This window comes from Rattus norvegicus, chromosome 1 (genome assembly GCF_036323735.1).
Source record: "Rattus norvegicus strain BN/NHsdMcwi chromosome 1, GRCr8, whole genome shotgun sequence".
In the NCBI taxonomy this organism is placed as follows: Eukaryota; Metazoa; Chordata; class Mammalia; order Rodentia; family Muridae; genus Rattus; species Rattus norvegicus.
The window spans coordinates 177,362,968-177,379,751 of NC_086019.1; the positions used below are offsets into that span (position 1 = coordinate 177,362,968).

At 47.6% G+C, this 16,784-nt stretch overlaps 1 protein-coding gene across 1 annotated transcript in view; it reads left to right on the forward strand.

Moving 5' to 3' along the window:
* Positions 1–558: 558 nt before the first annotated feature.
* The window catches only part of Spon1 (spondin 1), a 299,164-nt gene continuing 282,938 nt past the window's right edge, over positions 559–16,784 (forward strand). The window contains exon 1 of the mRNA NM_172067.2: positions 559–1,021. Coding sequence (NP_742064.2) covers positions 784–1,021 — 238 coding nt within the window. The 5' untranslated portion in view covers positions 559–783. The remainder of the gene's footprint in view (positions 1,022–16,784) is intronic.

The following is a 16,784-nucleotide window of genomic DNA, read 5'->3' on the forward strand; positions in this document are numbered from 1 at the left end:
ACTTTTCCCGCTTCTAACATTTTTTTTCTTAAATAGATTTCCAAAAGTATGGCCAAGGCACTGTGTCGGTGCTCCCAGGGAATAAGTCCCTGGACTCCTTGTTGGCCCTCTAGCATGGCATGCTATCTAGTGGCCTGGGAAGAGCAAGGGAGGCAGCGGGCCAGGACAGTGAAGGTGGCCTGCGGCGATCTGCTTGTCTATAAATAAATGATTACAATGATTACGGTGTGTGGCGCTAGTACACGAGATAGACTGACGCCGCCGCGGGGAAGCCTTGCAGCAGCGCAGCCTGGCACTGAGTAGGTTTGCAACAAAAGTTAGTTGGCAGGCTTTCCCTCCTCAGAGCACTGTGGTCCACAGGACCCAGGGTGTAGCTGGCTGCTGAGGAAGCAGCCTCGTTGGTGGCAGGGTAGATTGAGCCAGCACGTGTCTGCGTATCCCAGCTCTCTCCCACCAGACCCTGGGAATCCAGCTTCACAAAACAAACACCAGAGCGCCCGCTAATCGCCAGCTCAGAAACAAAACAGCACTGCGCTGGGGGATCCGGGCGCAAATCAGCCCTCCCTCTTCGCGCTCCTTCGCCACCGCCCGCCCCTCAGCTCCGCTGCTCGGCTCCGCTCAGAGCAGCGCAGCTCCGCAGCCAAAGCGAGGCGGGCTCGGGCTCCCCACCGCCAGTGCCACCCGGGCTCCTCCAGCTTTCGCCTCTGCAGCTCCCGTCACTTGGAGTAAAAGTGTCCTGACAGGGGTCTGCAACATCAGCATAAAGTTGGGAGGTCCTCGAGAATGAGGCTATCTCCCGCGCCCCTGAGGCTTAGCCGGGGTCCGGCGCTGCTGGCCCTGGCGCTGCCCCTGGCCGCAGCGCTCGCTTTCTCGGATGAGACCCTGGACAAAGTGGCCAAGTCGGAGGGCTACTGCAGCCGCATCTTGCGCGCCCAGGGCACACGGCGTGAGGGATACACAGAGTTCAGCCTCCGCGTGGAAGGCGACCCTGACTTCTATAAGCCAGGAAGCAGCTACCGAGGTAAGTGGAATGGCGATGGGGACCGGAGATCTAGAAGCCCCTAGGGCACTGACCTGAGCAAGGCTGGAGCCCGGAGCGCAGTCCCCGGGTGTACGGTGTCTGCACATCTCAGCCCGGGGCCATGACCTGGCTGCCCTAAGCCCCTTAGCTGCCAGCTCTGTGCCCACCAAGACAGCGTCAGGGGAGGAGGGGGCCGTCCGGGAGGCTGCAGGCTGGAGAGACAGCCGGGTCTCCAATGTAGGGTTCCTGAGCTGGGGGGGGGGGTTGGGGGGTGGCGGAGAGGGTGGGGGGGGGGCGGGCGGGGTTACAGCAGAGCCACATATCACACCAGCCTGGCTGGGAGGGAACCCGACTTCTCTCCAGCTGTTGGCTAGAGTGAAGTACACCGGCATTTCTCCTTATCGCTCTCTGGGGAAGAGGGTACTCTCAGGTGGGTCCCAGGAAGGGCAGCTCTCCCAGTGGCTTCCATCCTTGAAGGAGAGAGATTAACTTCTAGATCAAGCAGGACTCTCATTTCCTGGATGGGTCCCTAACCAGTCTCAGGGTGCAGGGAGGAGGAACCTGAAGGGTCCACGGAAAGACCCCAGAAAGATTGTCCCAGGAGATTGAGAGACCGTTGGATTTCAGGACAGGTTCCAATGACAATAGGGTCCTCAAAAATAAATAAATAAATAAATAAATAAATAAATAAATAAATAAATAAATAAATCCAGTATTCTCAATGGCAGGTGGAATGTGGCAACAGAAAAGAGGCTCAGGGCTCCCAAGACTCCTTGCCGTGGTTCTGGCGGCCTATATGCTCTGGGGATGCAGCTCAGTGGAGAGCAGGGCTCAGAGCACAGCGAAAGGCTGTACAGGCAGGTGGGCGACTTCTGGCATGACCACCAGCTAGGCCCACACCCACCTGAAGACTCCAATCACCTTACTCCTCCCTCACACTCCACTGCCTTCCTGCTCAGTAAGTCCGCAGACTCCCAGATATCCCCCCCCCCCTTTAAAAGGAATCATTAGCTGGCTCTCCTGGGGAGGCAGGGCACTGGAGAAACTTACTTTATTTTACCTAGGGTCTCCGCCAGAGCCATAAGTCCTCTTGCTGTCTGATGGGGAAGAGTGGATCATTGCAGAACTTGGCAGGACAACTGGGCTTCCAGCTGTGCTGCCTTCCTGGTTCCTCCAGAGAGTGAGAGTTGGGAGAGGAAATGGTTGGGAGCACTGGGAGAAAAGTTTGGGGCAGTGTCAGCCATACCAGAACCAGGGACTGCACTTCCCAGAAAGCTGCTTCTGCTTCCCTGGACGGTTGATGGAGCTGTAATTCTCCACTCCAAACTACCCACTCAGGCTCCGGGCACCGAACCTCTCAGTCCTTGGCCAAGATCTGCTTTGTTCTTTGGTGAATCCACAGCTCCTTATTTTTCCAGGAAGAACAATACCAGGTTAAAAAAAAAAAAGCTCTTATCCGGGGGATGCGCAGGAAGCAGTGGAAGGCGTGTTAGACCTGGCATGCGCAGGACAAGCTGGTACTCTCCTAACCGGGGGAGATCAGAACAAAAGGCAAGAAATCATTTGGGCCCCCTGCACACAGTCCTGAGTTAACCGGGAAAGCAGAGGGAAAGGGATGACCGGTTTAGCAGCTGTGTGACTTTGTGCAAGCCATTTGATTTCCCTGAACCTATTTCCCAGCCTGGGGAAAAAAGTTGTGTACTCATACAAAGGTGAGTGTGTAAGAGAGACAGCAGGCCCTCAAATACTCATTAGTTTGCATAGGGTGACTTTTCTTTATTGACCTAAAAAATGGAGGAATTTTGTCTTGTCTCCTTACATTCTGTGTGTTCTCTCCTCTGGTTGAAAAGTTTGTCAACATTCCTCCTGTCCAACTACCAGAGAACAAATGGCTCCCCTTTTCTAGTTCTTCATGAATTTATTTAATGAATGAGTGAATGGTGATTTCTCCATTTCTCCATACTAGGGGCCTTGTCTATGACTATTCTTAATTTAAACCTTATTCTCTCTCTCTCTCTCTCTCTCTCTCTCTCTCTCTCTCTCTCTGTGTGTGTGTGTGTGTGTGTGTGTGTGTGTGTGTGTGTGTGTGTGTATGTGTGTGTGTGTGTGTGTATCTTGGCCAAGCAGGAGCATCCTGGAATTCCCTCATACCAGTCCTGTTTGGCTGAGCACACACTTCAGTGCTGGGAGGGAGGCACATTCCACAGTCACACGTCCAGAGAAGTTCCAGGACTTTTAGGTAAAGCCAAGGCCTAGCAGGGATGACCTGAGACCAGACCTGGGGAGGGCCCTGGACTCTTTAACCTACACCCTTAAGTTTTGGGGTATGGTGATACTTGCTCGGGCTGTAGGTGGGGATAGCATCTTTTCTCCCTCCACTGGCCAGGATATCTTGAAATAAAGACTTTGAGAAAGGCATGCTAAACTCTCCTGTTTATAGGTGTTTTGTAATTGACACATCAGGTTCAGCGTTACAAAGAGAAGGCACTAGCTTAGTTTCTGACATTTCCCATCAGCTTATAGTTCCTTACAATATCACATTAAAATAAGTTTAATGTGTTCTCCTAGGTGCCTTGATGGTTTATAGATGCTCCCATGCCCTGGGGTTCTGTGTGCTTTTTAATTCCCCTGCCCCCAATTCAGCATCCATCACCCATCACTGTCTTGGAATCAATGACTCCTTTTCCTCCCTCCAATCTTTGCCCTTTATTTCAGTCTGTTGCCCAATAGCATCTGTGCCCCATTGCCCCCCACCCCATCGCTTTTGGCTATTCTAGACTTGAATAAAAAGGTCCCTATTTTAACAAACTGAGTCATGGGGCTTCTTCCTCACAGCCTGGTGGGTGCGTTTGGGGCAGTCATTCAGCCTTCTCCAACTTGCTAGTGCTGTTCTGACTTCCTTTTCTCTCCCACCCCTGCTCCCTACCCTCCCTCCCTCTTCCTTTAGCCGCCCCCCACCCCACTGCTGTAATTGTGCTTTAGAAATCTCTGAAAGGCCCGCTCTGTTTCTGACCAGAGCCTCCTTTGAAAGGCGATTACAGTGATTAAAAATAACAAGTTGAGGATACTCCAGGGGCTTCTCTTCTAGGGCGACAGTTTACAGAGCCAGCCTTTCCCAGATCACAATTTCAAGCCAAATAGCAGGAAATCAGCTGAAATGTTCACGGATTGATTGAAAATCAAAGAGACTCTTTTGTCTGAGCAAGGTCTGTTTATTGGGAAAATAAAGTCAGGCTGACGAGAGTGTCTTTTTCTAGATGCTCTTTAAAGGGGAATTTCAAGGAACTTGATGGGAAAAGAATGTTCAAGAGATTTCAAAAGCTAGCCCAACTGCAGGCATAATTGGGGGATTTATTCTACACCCAGAGGTTTGGAGACCCCCAAAGAAGCATTGCTCTTTTCTTCTTTGTCCCAGTTTGGGACACACACGGCCAGTGTGAGCAGGCACCTTGGCCCGCTAGAAAAACCATGGGATTTCAGGACGCATGAGTTAGTTTTGGATTTCTGCTTGTCTTCACAGTCACTGTGTGACCGCAGGCAATCCACGACATGTCTCTGAACCACAGTTTCCCTGTCTGTAAAGTGAGAGCATTTGGGGGGAGGACACCCCCCCAAAGCATCATGAGGAAATAAGAGTCAAAAGAGGTCAGCACATAGCGGATACAGTAGGTATGTTTGTGTGTGTACACATAGAAATACACATATTTACATGTTATGAGAGGATTCATTTGGAAGTTAAAAAATAAATGCTTATCATAACAGCAGAGAAGACATTGTGCTAGATTCTTCCCACTCAGCTCCCTTATTCTTCCCAGACCTGAGAGGCCGTTTATTCCCTTCCTGTCTTATAGATGAGACGGAGCATCAGAGTTTCCTCACAATCAAAGCGCTACAAGTCAGGACCCTTTCTTGTGTCTGTGCCCCTTTGGTTAATGCTCTTCCCCAGTCTTCTATGCCAACTTTTAAACTGACTGGGGGGTAGAAGCAGTTTCCCGGGCTAGCCTCAGTCTTCTGAGCAGTGAAACTTCCTTGAAGGGGAACTGAATCAACAAATTAAGGTAATCACACCACGGGACACAGAGTAATAAAGCAACAGAGTTTTCCTGCATTTCCTCCTTCTACTTTCCTTTTTTAATAGACTGCAGTATTGCTGTTCCCCATAAGCACAGGTTCAATTTAGAACATGAGGGACCTTGTCAGTCTTTAAGGGATTCCCTTCAGGAGAAGACAGGAACAAACTGGCGGGGCAGAGGGGGGTGGTTAACAAAACAACTTGATAAATTGTTTCATCTGCATGCAGAGTTTTATAACTAGGCTTGCGAATGCTTATATTTGAGCATAACACACACAGGAGCGGAGAGGCAGAAGATGGGAAAGACCTTCTTAAATAAACTATTTCTTTTCTTGTGGTTTGCATTTCTAAAAATGCTCCCATCTCTCTCCTGTACTTGTGCTATTCCTTCCTTTTATTGTGTGGTTTTAAATTTTAAATTCTTGTCCCCTCTTAATAAACCTTCCATTCAGACTGATGATAAAAACCAACAGATACCATGCACATGCTAACATCCCGGGCATCAGAAAGCTGTGGCAGGAGGATCATGGGTTTGAAGACAACTTTGACATACACAGTGAGATCCTGTCTGAAAAACTCAGAAGGGAGGGGCTGGAGATGGCTCAGTGGTTAAGGGCACTGGCTGTTCTTCTAGAGTACCAGGGTTCAATTCCCAGCACCCACATGGCAGCTGGTCTGTAACTCCTCATCCAGGGGATCTGGCTTACTCACACATGCAGGCAAAACACCAATGCACATGAAATAAAAAATAAAATAAAAAACATATAAGAGAAATCTTTAAAAAAATTCTCAGAAGGGAAAACAAAATTCAGAAGCTGCATCTTAAGTCCCATGCTTACGGATTATAAAGGTTGCTTAGGGCTCTGCATTTCAGGCATTCGGGAAACATCAAAACATACAACAAGGCATATCTAATTTAAGCTTTTCAAAGTTTACAACCCAAGTGCTTTCTCAAGGCCAGGTAAGCCCATCACAGCTGACTCTTTTAACCAGAACTATAGGCTAGAATGACATGTAGGTGCCCAGGAAGATTTATTGCCACAGTCCCCATTAAATTCTTTACAGAATAGGCATAAGCCAAGCTAAGAGACCCCCCCAGTGAATTGTTTCAACAGAGATAAATGGAAAGCCAGATGTGACAGACCTCTTGGCTTCAGGTTCAGCCAGGAACCCAGGCTCCTTCCTTCTGCCTCATTGCTCTGCCCTCTCCTAGGTCTCTGCTGCCCAACTACAGCAGGACCACTAGCTACCTTAAGTATGGTAGTCTGAAGTAAGATGTGGGAATGTTATTGAAGAATTCCTGTGGAAAAAAGAGCATGGCTCTTACTAACAATTTTCAAATGGAGCCCGTATTGAAATGGACATTATGTAACTCAGGTTAAAGAACATATGTTGCCAACATTAATTTCACCCATTTTACACATGTGCCTTTCTATTGGATGCTAGCCAACATGACTGAGTTTACCTGGCTTCGGGTTGTTTTATTGGACGTCGCTCTCCAAGGATCACTGTAGCCAGGCTGTAAGCGCCCACCCAAGCTCCATGTAGCACATAGTGTTGAGAGGGTCTTATTTAAAATATATATATAAGGAGAAAACGATTTGGGGGAACAATTAGAGCAGTGTTTATCAACCTGTGGGTTGCAACCCCTTTGGGGTCAAATGACCCTTTCACAGGGGTCACCTAAGACCATTGGAAAACATAGATATTTACATTTCAATTCGTAACAGTAGCAAAACTTCAGTTATGAAGTAGCAACAAAGGTAATTTTATGATTGGGGGGGGGTCACCATAACATGAGGAGCTATATTAAACAGTCAGAGCGTCCATCAAGAAGGCTGAAAGCCACTGAAGTAGAAAGTGCTGTTTTCTTTTTTAAATTGCTTTAAAAAACAACAACAACAAAAAAAAAAAACCTTTGTGTTTGAGTATTTTGCCTGCCTGTTTGTGTGCCATGTGCATGCAGTGCCTGCAGTGGTCAGAAGAGGGCGGGTAGATCCTCTGGACCTGTAGTTACAGACAATTGTGAGCTAACATGTGGGTTGCTCGAAACCAAACCCAGGTCCTCTGAAAGAGCAGCCAGTGCTCTTAATAGCTAAGCCACCTCTCAGTCCTGTCCCATATTTTTAATAACAGTCATACTCCTTCCCTGAGTGAAAATTCAGGGAAGGGTCTTCTAGATGGGCTCTGTGGAACTCTGAGCTGATGTTCCTGCTGAATCCGGAGACAGAGAAACTGGTACAGGATATGTGTTTGTAAGTATATGTGTGTGGTTTGTGTGAGTCAGTGCATATGAAAATGTCGTCCTTACGTAAGTGTGCACAGGTACCCTATTCTATCTTACTTTTCCCTCAACAAAGGAGGAATCAGAAAACAGGGAAGGAAGGAGTAAAAAGACCAAGGAAACAGTAGCTACCTGTGGGATGAGGAAAGAAAAAGCCACTGGGGTAGACATTCAGAATAAAAATGAACAAAATAATCTCAATGCAGTGACTACCTATCCTACCCAAGGCTGAGATTCGAGAGGCAGATGGAAAGTCTAAATCACATAAGTCAAAATTATCCCTTCAATATCCCCTGAAAGTGTGCGTTACATACAACACAGAGAGCAGCTCCAATCTGGTCTGATTTATGTGCCCCTTCAGATATTTCCATGAGCGGGGAAGAGGAGGAAGCTGGCATTTCTTGTTAAGTCCAGAGCTGTTCTCCCTCCAGCTTCTTCAGTTGGGTAGGGTAGTGGGAAAAAACTTGGTTTCTCCTCCTTCAAGACTGGAAGGCAAATATGTCCTTACCATGTGATTGTGTAGGGAAACTGAGGCCACGTGGCAAGCTCAGGAGCATGCAGTGAGTGGAGTGGTGCCAATCTACCTAGAGTCCCGTGTGTGTGTGTGTGTGTGTGTGTGTGTGTGTGTGTGTGTGTGTGTGTGTCCACTTCATCTCTAATTCATCTTTCTCTAATTCATCTACTTCAGAACACCTACAGCTAAGCTCTCACAAAAACTCCCTAAAATGCTAGCAAATTTTTGTTGGCATAAAATATCCAGTCTTCGCAAAGGTCTTCTGAGGCTCAGACAGGACAAGGCAAGGAGTGAAGTGCCCACCCCAGAAGCCTTTTGCAAGCAAACTCCTGTACCTGAGATTCCCAAACTACCACGAAAGTGTGGAGGAATTTCCTTTGCCTCACCCCTCGGTTGAGGCCTGAGGACCGCGGCACTGCAGGTTAGGGGTTTACAAATCTGGTTTTTGTTTGTTCGTTTGTTTTTGGTTTGTTTTTTAAGGTTGCGCGGGAGAGATCAGAGGAGACTTTCAGGAACCAGTCGTCCGTCCGGTGGAGTTGGGGGGAAGGGAGGAGGAAGTGGGTGGAGTTAGAATCAGGATCCCCTTGAAAATAATGGCCAGGTACTACCGAGAGCTCTGCACCGCCCCCACCCTGTTCTCCTCTTCGCCTCATAGGGCTTCCTCGTTACTCTCTGAAAGCCAATGGGAAGCGCCAAGGGACGCAGTTTTGTTCGCAGACTTCCATATGACTGATTCCCCCTCTCTAAGTCTTGTGTATTAAGTCTCATCTATAAAGAGGCTTCTCTGACCACCACTTTATGTTTCCCATTGGGTTTTTTCCCCCTGATTTATTTTCTTCGCGCCCTTAAGCTCTCGCTGAAATAATCATCTGCCTCCTCCATCTAGAATGCACGCTTTATGAGAGCAAAGCCTTTGTCTTTCTTATTTTATCTCCAGTACCCAGAATTGTGTATGGCCAGCAGGCATTAAATCATTTGTTGGGGGGAGGGGCGCCATCTAAACCCAAAGGTCCCAAGGTATAAGATCTCTACCCTCCCCTCTTAGATCGATTAGACTAGAGAAATCACGTCTCCCTCGGCCAGAAAGGTGAGCACCGGAGGATGGCACTGGAAGAAGTCAAGGCCGTCCAGATGGTGGCAGCAGAGAGAAAGGACAGCTATTGCCCGGGTACAGACAGGAGGTGGGTGGGTGACAGGCGGGTGAACTGTGTGCAAGGAGAGGGTGACTGCTGAGAGAGGCAGTGGATGCAGAAGTGAGGAGCAAGGCGTCAGCAGGGGGAAGGAAGGGCCACCAGCCCACAGAGCAGACACTCAAGCCCAGACATAGATCGTTAAGGTGAATGTTGCTGGAGCCATCTGCAAGGATTGGCAAATCCAACAAAAGATTGACTTCCCAGACTGTATTTTCTTTTAAGGGAAGTGCCCCTTTCCTATGCTTCCCCAACACCACCTATCTCTTCTCCAGTCTCAGCACCCCACACTACGGTCCTATTCTGTTCCTGAGGAACGCCCGGTTTCCTTTATACGTTAGTTGCTTCTGGAAGTATGTTATAGTAGCATGGAGCTGACTACTCTACCTCTGGAATTCCCCCAGGCCTGGCGCAATTCTCGGCCTTTGCAATTGGAAGGGGTGCAGAGGACAAGCATGAGCCCCTTGGGCAGCCACACTCAGACTGCAGAAGTTAGGGCTATGCTGACCTCATAGTTCTTCTCAGCTGCGTCCCATTGGATGACCATGCATTCCCCAGTTCCTGATCTTTGAAATCACACAAGATAAGGTGTTTCCTTGGCCATATGTCAGCTCTTTGCAGTGCATATGGGTAAATAGCTCGCTACCCTGGCTTCTCTTCTGACTAAAGTGCCATGTCCTATTTCTTCAGCCGTCCCTCTGGGAGACATTTCTTCTTCCTGTACTTTGTACTCCAGATGTGCTCTGATAGGGACAGAATGGTTTTCTTCCTGTCCTGGACACTGTGTATGTATGAGTTTGCCAGGGCTTGTGTTTGCTTTCTTGGCAGCCCTGTCGTGCTCTGGAATCACGCTCAACCTGCAGCCAACTCAGATGCTTGCTGTTTTCTGGGAAGGTTGCTGTGGTTTTTGTGTGTATGGATCATATCCCCAAAAGGTCTGTTGGGGGTTTGGTCTCCGGGATGCTTCTGTAGGAAGGTGTTATAACCTCTGAGGAGATGTGGTCATAGGATGATGATGTCATACCTCCGGTCTCTCCCCTTCTCCCTACATCTTAGCTCATGCTCTCAGCAAGTTTTTCCCACCACATGACCTTGCCATAATGTAGCACCCCCATAACAGACCCCCAAACCACGGTGCTGTGACATCCTGCACTGCATCCCCAGAACTGTAGCCTAAAATAACTTTTTTCTCTGCTAGGTGCCTCTGCTGCTGTGTTACGGTAAGAGAAAGTGGACTGATAGATGAATCTATGTTGTAACTGGTCGGCTTGGAGAGGGGGTTGAGTCAAAGTCTTACTCTATAAACCCAGGCCAGCCTCCAACTCAGGGACTGTTTGCCTCATCCCCCAGCCTCTGTACTGAGATTATAGGCTTGTGTGACTCCCCTCAATCCACCCCAGCCCCACCCTGAACATATTTGATGTGCTCTCCTATTGAACTTCCAGCAAAATTTCTGTTCAATCCTTCATGAAGCCTTGATTTTGTCATAGGGAAGTTTACCTACATAATGTTATTTTAGATTAGCCACAGTTTTGATAAACAGGCCTAATCTAAACTGTTGATAAACAGGCCTTTATTTAAACTGTTCTTTGGAATCTTGAGCAGACTAGTGCTTAGGACAGAGCTCACATCACAGCCACCCTGACATCTGGTTCAGCATTTTGAAGTAAACATCCTGTTGCCACCCCAATGACAGTTATCAACTGATTGCCATCTCCCAGTCACTCACCCAACTCTACTTATGAATACAGTGTCCTAAGTCTTGTTATGGTGCAACTTTATAATGCCCCTTGATTTTCATGCACTTAAGGCTTGATTGACAACTCATGGTCTTTGAGGAAGTGATTGAACCATGAAGACTCTGACCTAATTAGTGATGGATTCACTGAAGGATTCATGATTTATTGACATCATAAGTAACCATGTGTTCTCATTGCATTTCTGTTGCTATAATAAAGTACCCTGACCCCACCACCACTGCTCCCCCCCAAACCCTAGGGGAGACAAGCTTTATTTGGCTTACGAGTCTAGGTTGTAGTCCATCATTGTGGGACATTAAAATGGAAACTTGTCCCATCACATCCAAGAACAGAAAGTGAATGCATGTACGCATGTTCATGTCCGGCTGGTTCTCTCTAGTCTTACTCACTCCCTGGGCCCAAATCAGGGAACCATGTTGCGTACTTTGTAACTGAGTCTTCACACACATTGTTTAAAGACAGTCCCCACAGACACGCTCACTGGCCACCCTGATCTAGACAGTCCCTGACAGTGACTCTCTACCCAGGGGATTTTAGGTTCTGTCAAAATTGACTCTCACAGTTTGGTAGTTAAAGTAGGTCACTGGAAGTTTCGGAGGAGTGAAAGAAAAAGTGTGGGCTCAGATCCCCAAGACAGAGGGACAGAGGGCAGGGATATGGGGCAAAGAGAGCAGATGGAAAGAAAGAAGGAAGGGAACAAAGGACAGGGGAGAAAGGGGGGAAGAGAAAAGGGGAAGTGGTATTTGTCCTGGAGGGGGCTTAGACAGAGGACTGCTTCTGGGTAGAGGGGAGACAGACTTGGCATGTAGGAAAATGGCACCTTATAAAGGTACAAGGGGAAACCCTGTGCTAGGATAGGCTGTTTAATTTTAATCGGTGTGTTAATTAGGTAAGCCGAAGGGGGCTGTTGATTTCTGGGCTTCAATACTTTGAGAGCTGGACCACGGTTGTCAGCCTCAGGGGGAGGAAGTGGCCGAATAAGGGATCAGATCTTGGTGGCTAGCTTCAGGGATGTAATCAAACATTTAGCAAGGTGGAGGGAAGGGGGGAAGAGCAAGCCATGCTTGTCACATTCAAGCTGGCCAGGGTCACTTCAGAGAATCTGTCTTATCTGTGACACCTCTTCCTCTCCCTTCCCCTGACCCCTACCACCTGCTTTCTGACTATCAGGAGGTAACCATCTCCTTTTTGCATGGCTTTCTCCCCTGATGCTTTTCCCTTGCCACAGGCCTAACAACAATGGAGCTAACACATGCAGATGGACAGAATCCTTAGAAGCCATGAAGCCAAAAGAAACCTGTCCTTTAATTGGTTTCCCTCAGGTATTTTGTCACAGGATTCCCACAGTCCATTCAGAGCTGCTGATTGCTTTGCTTCAAGATCAGTCAGGAGGTTTTCATTGCAACCAACAGGGCAGAATCAATTAACTGGGGCAAGGAACAGAGCACCATGACTCCCATATTTGGGAAGCCCAGAGCTGGGCCTGGCTTCAGGCACTAATGGAGCTGGGAGCTCAGACTCATCACCCATCCACCCCCTGCTCCATATTTTCTTCTCCTTTCCGCCCCTCCCTTCCACATATTTTGCTTTGTTGTTTTCATTCTTTATCTATTAGTTGTGCTTCCGGGCATTGCCTTCCTTTTATTTATTATAAATACATTTTCTCCAAATGGCAGAGTGAATATCTGCCAACAGCCCTTAGTGAAGAGTCTCTTAGCTAGTTCTGTGACTAAAAGAAAGGCCCCTACCCTTTAACTCCAAGATGAAGCATCTCAGGGAGAGGGATCCTGATCAGCTCTGCTCGAGTCACATACCCAGGAGACGAGGGCACGGAGGCAGACTGGATCTGAGCTCAGTTGCTTCATGATGGTGTTTAAGGAGGGAGACAGGGGATTGGCTACAGGGTCAGGTTAGGAGGACCCATAGGGGTCTCCTTCAGCTTCCTACCTTCCTCTGAATAGTTTGAAACATTGCTGGTTTCCTAGAAATAGCTTCTTAGTTGTGTTAGTCCTTTTATTGCAGTGGCAATGTGTGTGACACAATCAACTTTCTAGAAGAGATGTTGACTAGCATCAGTCCGTGGTCAGATGGCTCTGCCTGTCTGAGCTTGTGGCAACACAGTACCTTACATCGTGGTGTGAGAATGTGTCAGCTGAGGAGTCTTATTTGTTTCATAGTAATGGGGAATTGGGGGAGACATACAGACAAACAGAGACAGACAAAGACAAAGAGAAGCAGAGACAGTGTGTGTTGGGGAGGGGGAGAATGAGCACTCAGAGTTTCCATATTGCCTATAAGAGTATAGTCCTAATGAATAAATTTCTTCCCATTGAGCCCAACCTCCTAAAATTTCATCATTCCCTCCATAGCCCAACACATGGGCCTTTGGGGACATTCAAGGTCCAAAGTTTAGCGCCATCCTTTCTCATTTTGTGACCATGTTGTTCAGCTCAGGACTTCCATATGTATACTGTGAGGAGGTGACACATAGGAGGGAGAAGGAGCCGTCGTGGTGACGCTGCATGTGAGTCATACTCATTATCTCCTCTAAGCCTTGCAACAATCCACTAGCTGATAACCACGATCCCAATTTCATGGAGGACACTGACTTATTTTTAAATGTATTTTATTGATTTAGCATACACTTTTATGGGCTCACGATTATGAATTCATTAGCTAGCCTAATGACAAGACAGGTACACAACATTCCCGCTGGTTTACACATAAGGAAAGCGAGACAAAGACAAGTGCCTTGCCCAAAGTTGTAAAAAATAAGAAGAGGGGAATTTGGAAGAAGGCCTTTTTGTTGCTTCCACTGTGTAGAGGTGGCCTTTACAATTCCCAGGGTGTACAATCTCATTTGGAATAGGGGGTGGGGTCATTTCCACCTGAAAATACTGAGAATATTGACTGCTGACGGGAATGTAACGAAATGGTACAACCTAATTCCATGGCCACACTTGCTCATGCCGGGTCACCAGCCCTGATTTCCTGTCTACCAGCCCTTCCCTGGTAGCTCTGCTCTAATTATCTGGGTAGAGAATGGTTCCAAATTTCTGAATGCAGCATGTGATTTCTACTTCCTGGAACCCTCCAAGTCAAGTAGATGGGGACCACCTTGCTCCTGTGGCCTACTTAATGCCTTGGTGATCTATGAGTCCATGGTATAAATTGAGGAAAGAGGTCCATTGTGGTTGAGGCTATAACATTATGTCTTAGGCACCTCAGTAACATACATGTTGTAGATGGCCAGGGCTGGTTATCTGGTGATACTGGGACCAGATTCTATTTGGAGCCAGTGGACTGGGGATCTGCAGGTCTAGTTCTGAATCTCCAGAGACAAGGTAGGAGGGTGATGGAATTCCACAGGGCCTGAAAGGGTAACAGGCACATACCTTTTGTGAGGCTTCAGTGTGAAAGAGTTTTTACACAAACAGGGCAAGCCAGAGAAACTCTTACCACCCAGGTAAGCTTTTAGCATAGTAGTTCCCACCTGTGGGCCTTGAACACCAGAAAACACGTATTTCTGAAGGTCTTAGGAATGGGGACACCACTAGGTAGCAGAATTACAGTTATAAATTTATGGTTGGGGGTTCTTAAGAGTATCGGGAATAAGTTTTCTTATGATCACAACCCATAGGGTGAGAGCCGCTGTTCAGCCTAAGTGTATAACCCAGCGATCACACAGCCGCCAGCCTTCCTGAAGTATAAATGGGACAGTCCCCAGTGCTTCTCAACATCTCCAGGGACTATTCATATTTCCTAGCCAGGCCTAGAAGGTCCTCAACCATTTATACCCTACTCGTCCTCCTCATCTAGCCTCTGAAGACACTCTACCTTCCAGCATGCAACATGGACAATATAGAATTGATCCTGGGTTTTCTGTGGCTTACCAGGAGAACAGGATCACCAGAGCCACACTGAGACCCACAGGCAAAGCTTTATTCAGGGAGTGAACTGCCAGGCTGACCCTAGGAAAAGAGAATACAGCCCTGCCAGAAAGGAGTTTGGGGCTTCATAGGGTGCCTTTAGTTGGGTGGGAGTGTAGTGGAAGAGCATTAGCAGAAAAAGAACCTTCAAAAGGCAAACGGAGACATTTTACAGGGTGGTGGGAGATTCTGGTTACTGGTGTAGCAGGAGGCTGTGGTCACACCGTTCTGCTGAGGCAAGAGGTCAGCAGATTTCTGAGAACAGTAGAATGTTCAGTTTCTGTCTCCCTGACTGGGTCCCATACCAGCCATCCATCTTGATGTTTTGGGTAACCTCATCATAGATCTGGGCCAGCCCAGCAGTTTCTAGAGGCAAAGCTCGCCCATGTGTCTTCCTTACTTAGTACACAGATGGTGTTCCTTCTCTCCGCTGGACAAAGCCCTGTTCCTCACCGACAGTGAGGCTCAGATGCCCCTCCTCTTTAAAGCCTCCTTCACTCAACTCGAGGTAGACTCTGACATTCCCCTTCTCTGAGCTCCCAGATCCCATTTTCTGTACCCCCATAATACCTCTTGTACATGATCAAGAGATACATTTTCCTCCCAGCTATTAGATTATGTGCTCCTAAGAGGCAGAAGCAATGGCTTTTTTTCTTTAAAAATGTGGGAGTGGGACGGAACAGATCAGGCACTTAGTAAACACAGGGTAGGGCTGGGGTTATATCGATTAACCATCTCTTACCCAGCTTGGGTTTGATGCCCAGCACTGCAGAGCAACATCAACAACAGCAAAGCAAATGGATGGGGGAGACGGGAGGGCCATACACTGTCAGCCATAAGAACACTGGGCTGGAGCAGAAATGATCCTTGTGTGCACAGAAGATAAATGAGCCTTTCCTCTCTCATGCATTCAAGAGGTATTTACTATGTATTAAGGATGAAGACAAAGGTCTGGAGAGATGGCTCAGTGGTTAAGAACACTGACTGCTCTTCCAGAGAGAGGTTCTAAGTTCAAGTCCCAGCAACCACATGGTGGCTCACAACCATCTGTAATGGGATTCGATGCCCTCTTCTGGTGCTTCTGGTTCTTTTTTTTTTTTTTTTTTTTTTTTTTTTTTTTCGGAGCTGGGGACCGAACCCATGGCCTTGCGCTTCCTAGGTAAGCGCTCTACCACTGAGCTAAATCCCCAGCCCCTTATGGTGCTTCTGAAGACAGTGACACTGTACTCATATACTTAAAATAAATAAAATCTTTAAAAAACAATTAAGACAGAGTCGGTCTGTGGTTTTTTGTGTTTTGTTTTGTTTTTCTGAAGCTTCTGGATTGTTAAGGAAGGCATATGTATAACAAATAACTTCATAAATATATATTTAATTAAGATTGAGTTAGAGGTATCCAAAGAGCACAAGAAGGTGTTATACTATGCAGGGGTGGAAGGAGCAAGAAGCCCCGCCCCCACACACGTGAGTATGGCGGACCACAAGACTGTTCAGCAAACTGTGAGGATTGCACCAACTCTCCCTATAACTTTTTACTGTGAAGACCACTCCTAGCAGACCTTGGTTGGTGCTGACTGGAGTTTTCCTTCCATAATTTCCCCTGAGGACCAACTCACTTGACTGATCAGTCTGCTGAATACCGTGGTCCTCATTGCGATGGCCCTTAACATCACAGTCATCAGTGTCCTCTTCTCCATCCACAGTGTTATCATCACCACCCACATACCATCCCCCTCAACATGCCGTAGTCCTTGACCATCCCCGCCCCATCTACAGATGCTGGCCATTGGAGTCAATGTGAATTTAGTTCATCTTTATACTTACTTCTGTAAGGCCATGTCACTCACCCCTCCCTTTTTAAAATGGGGAAACAGGATGGTCAGGTCACTTCCCAGGAGTCTCCTAATTAACCAGCAGAACTCTGGAGTTCTAATCCTGGATCCTTGCCGTTACCAGTTCCCTGTGTGTGCTCACAGGGTGACTCCAGATAGCCCTTCTCGCTGTGTCTTTTTTA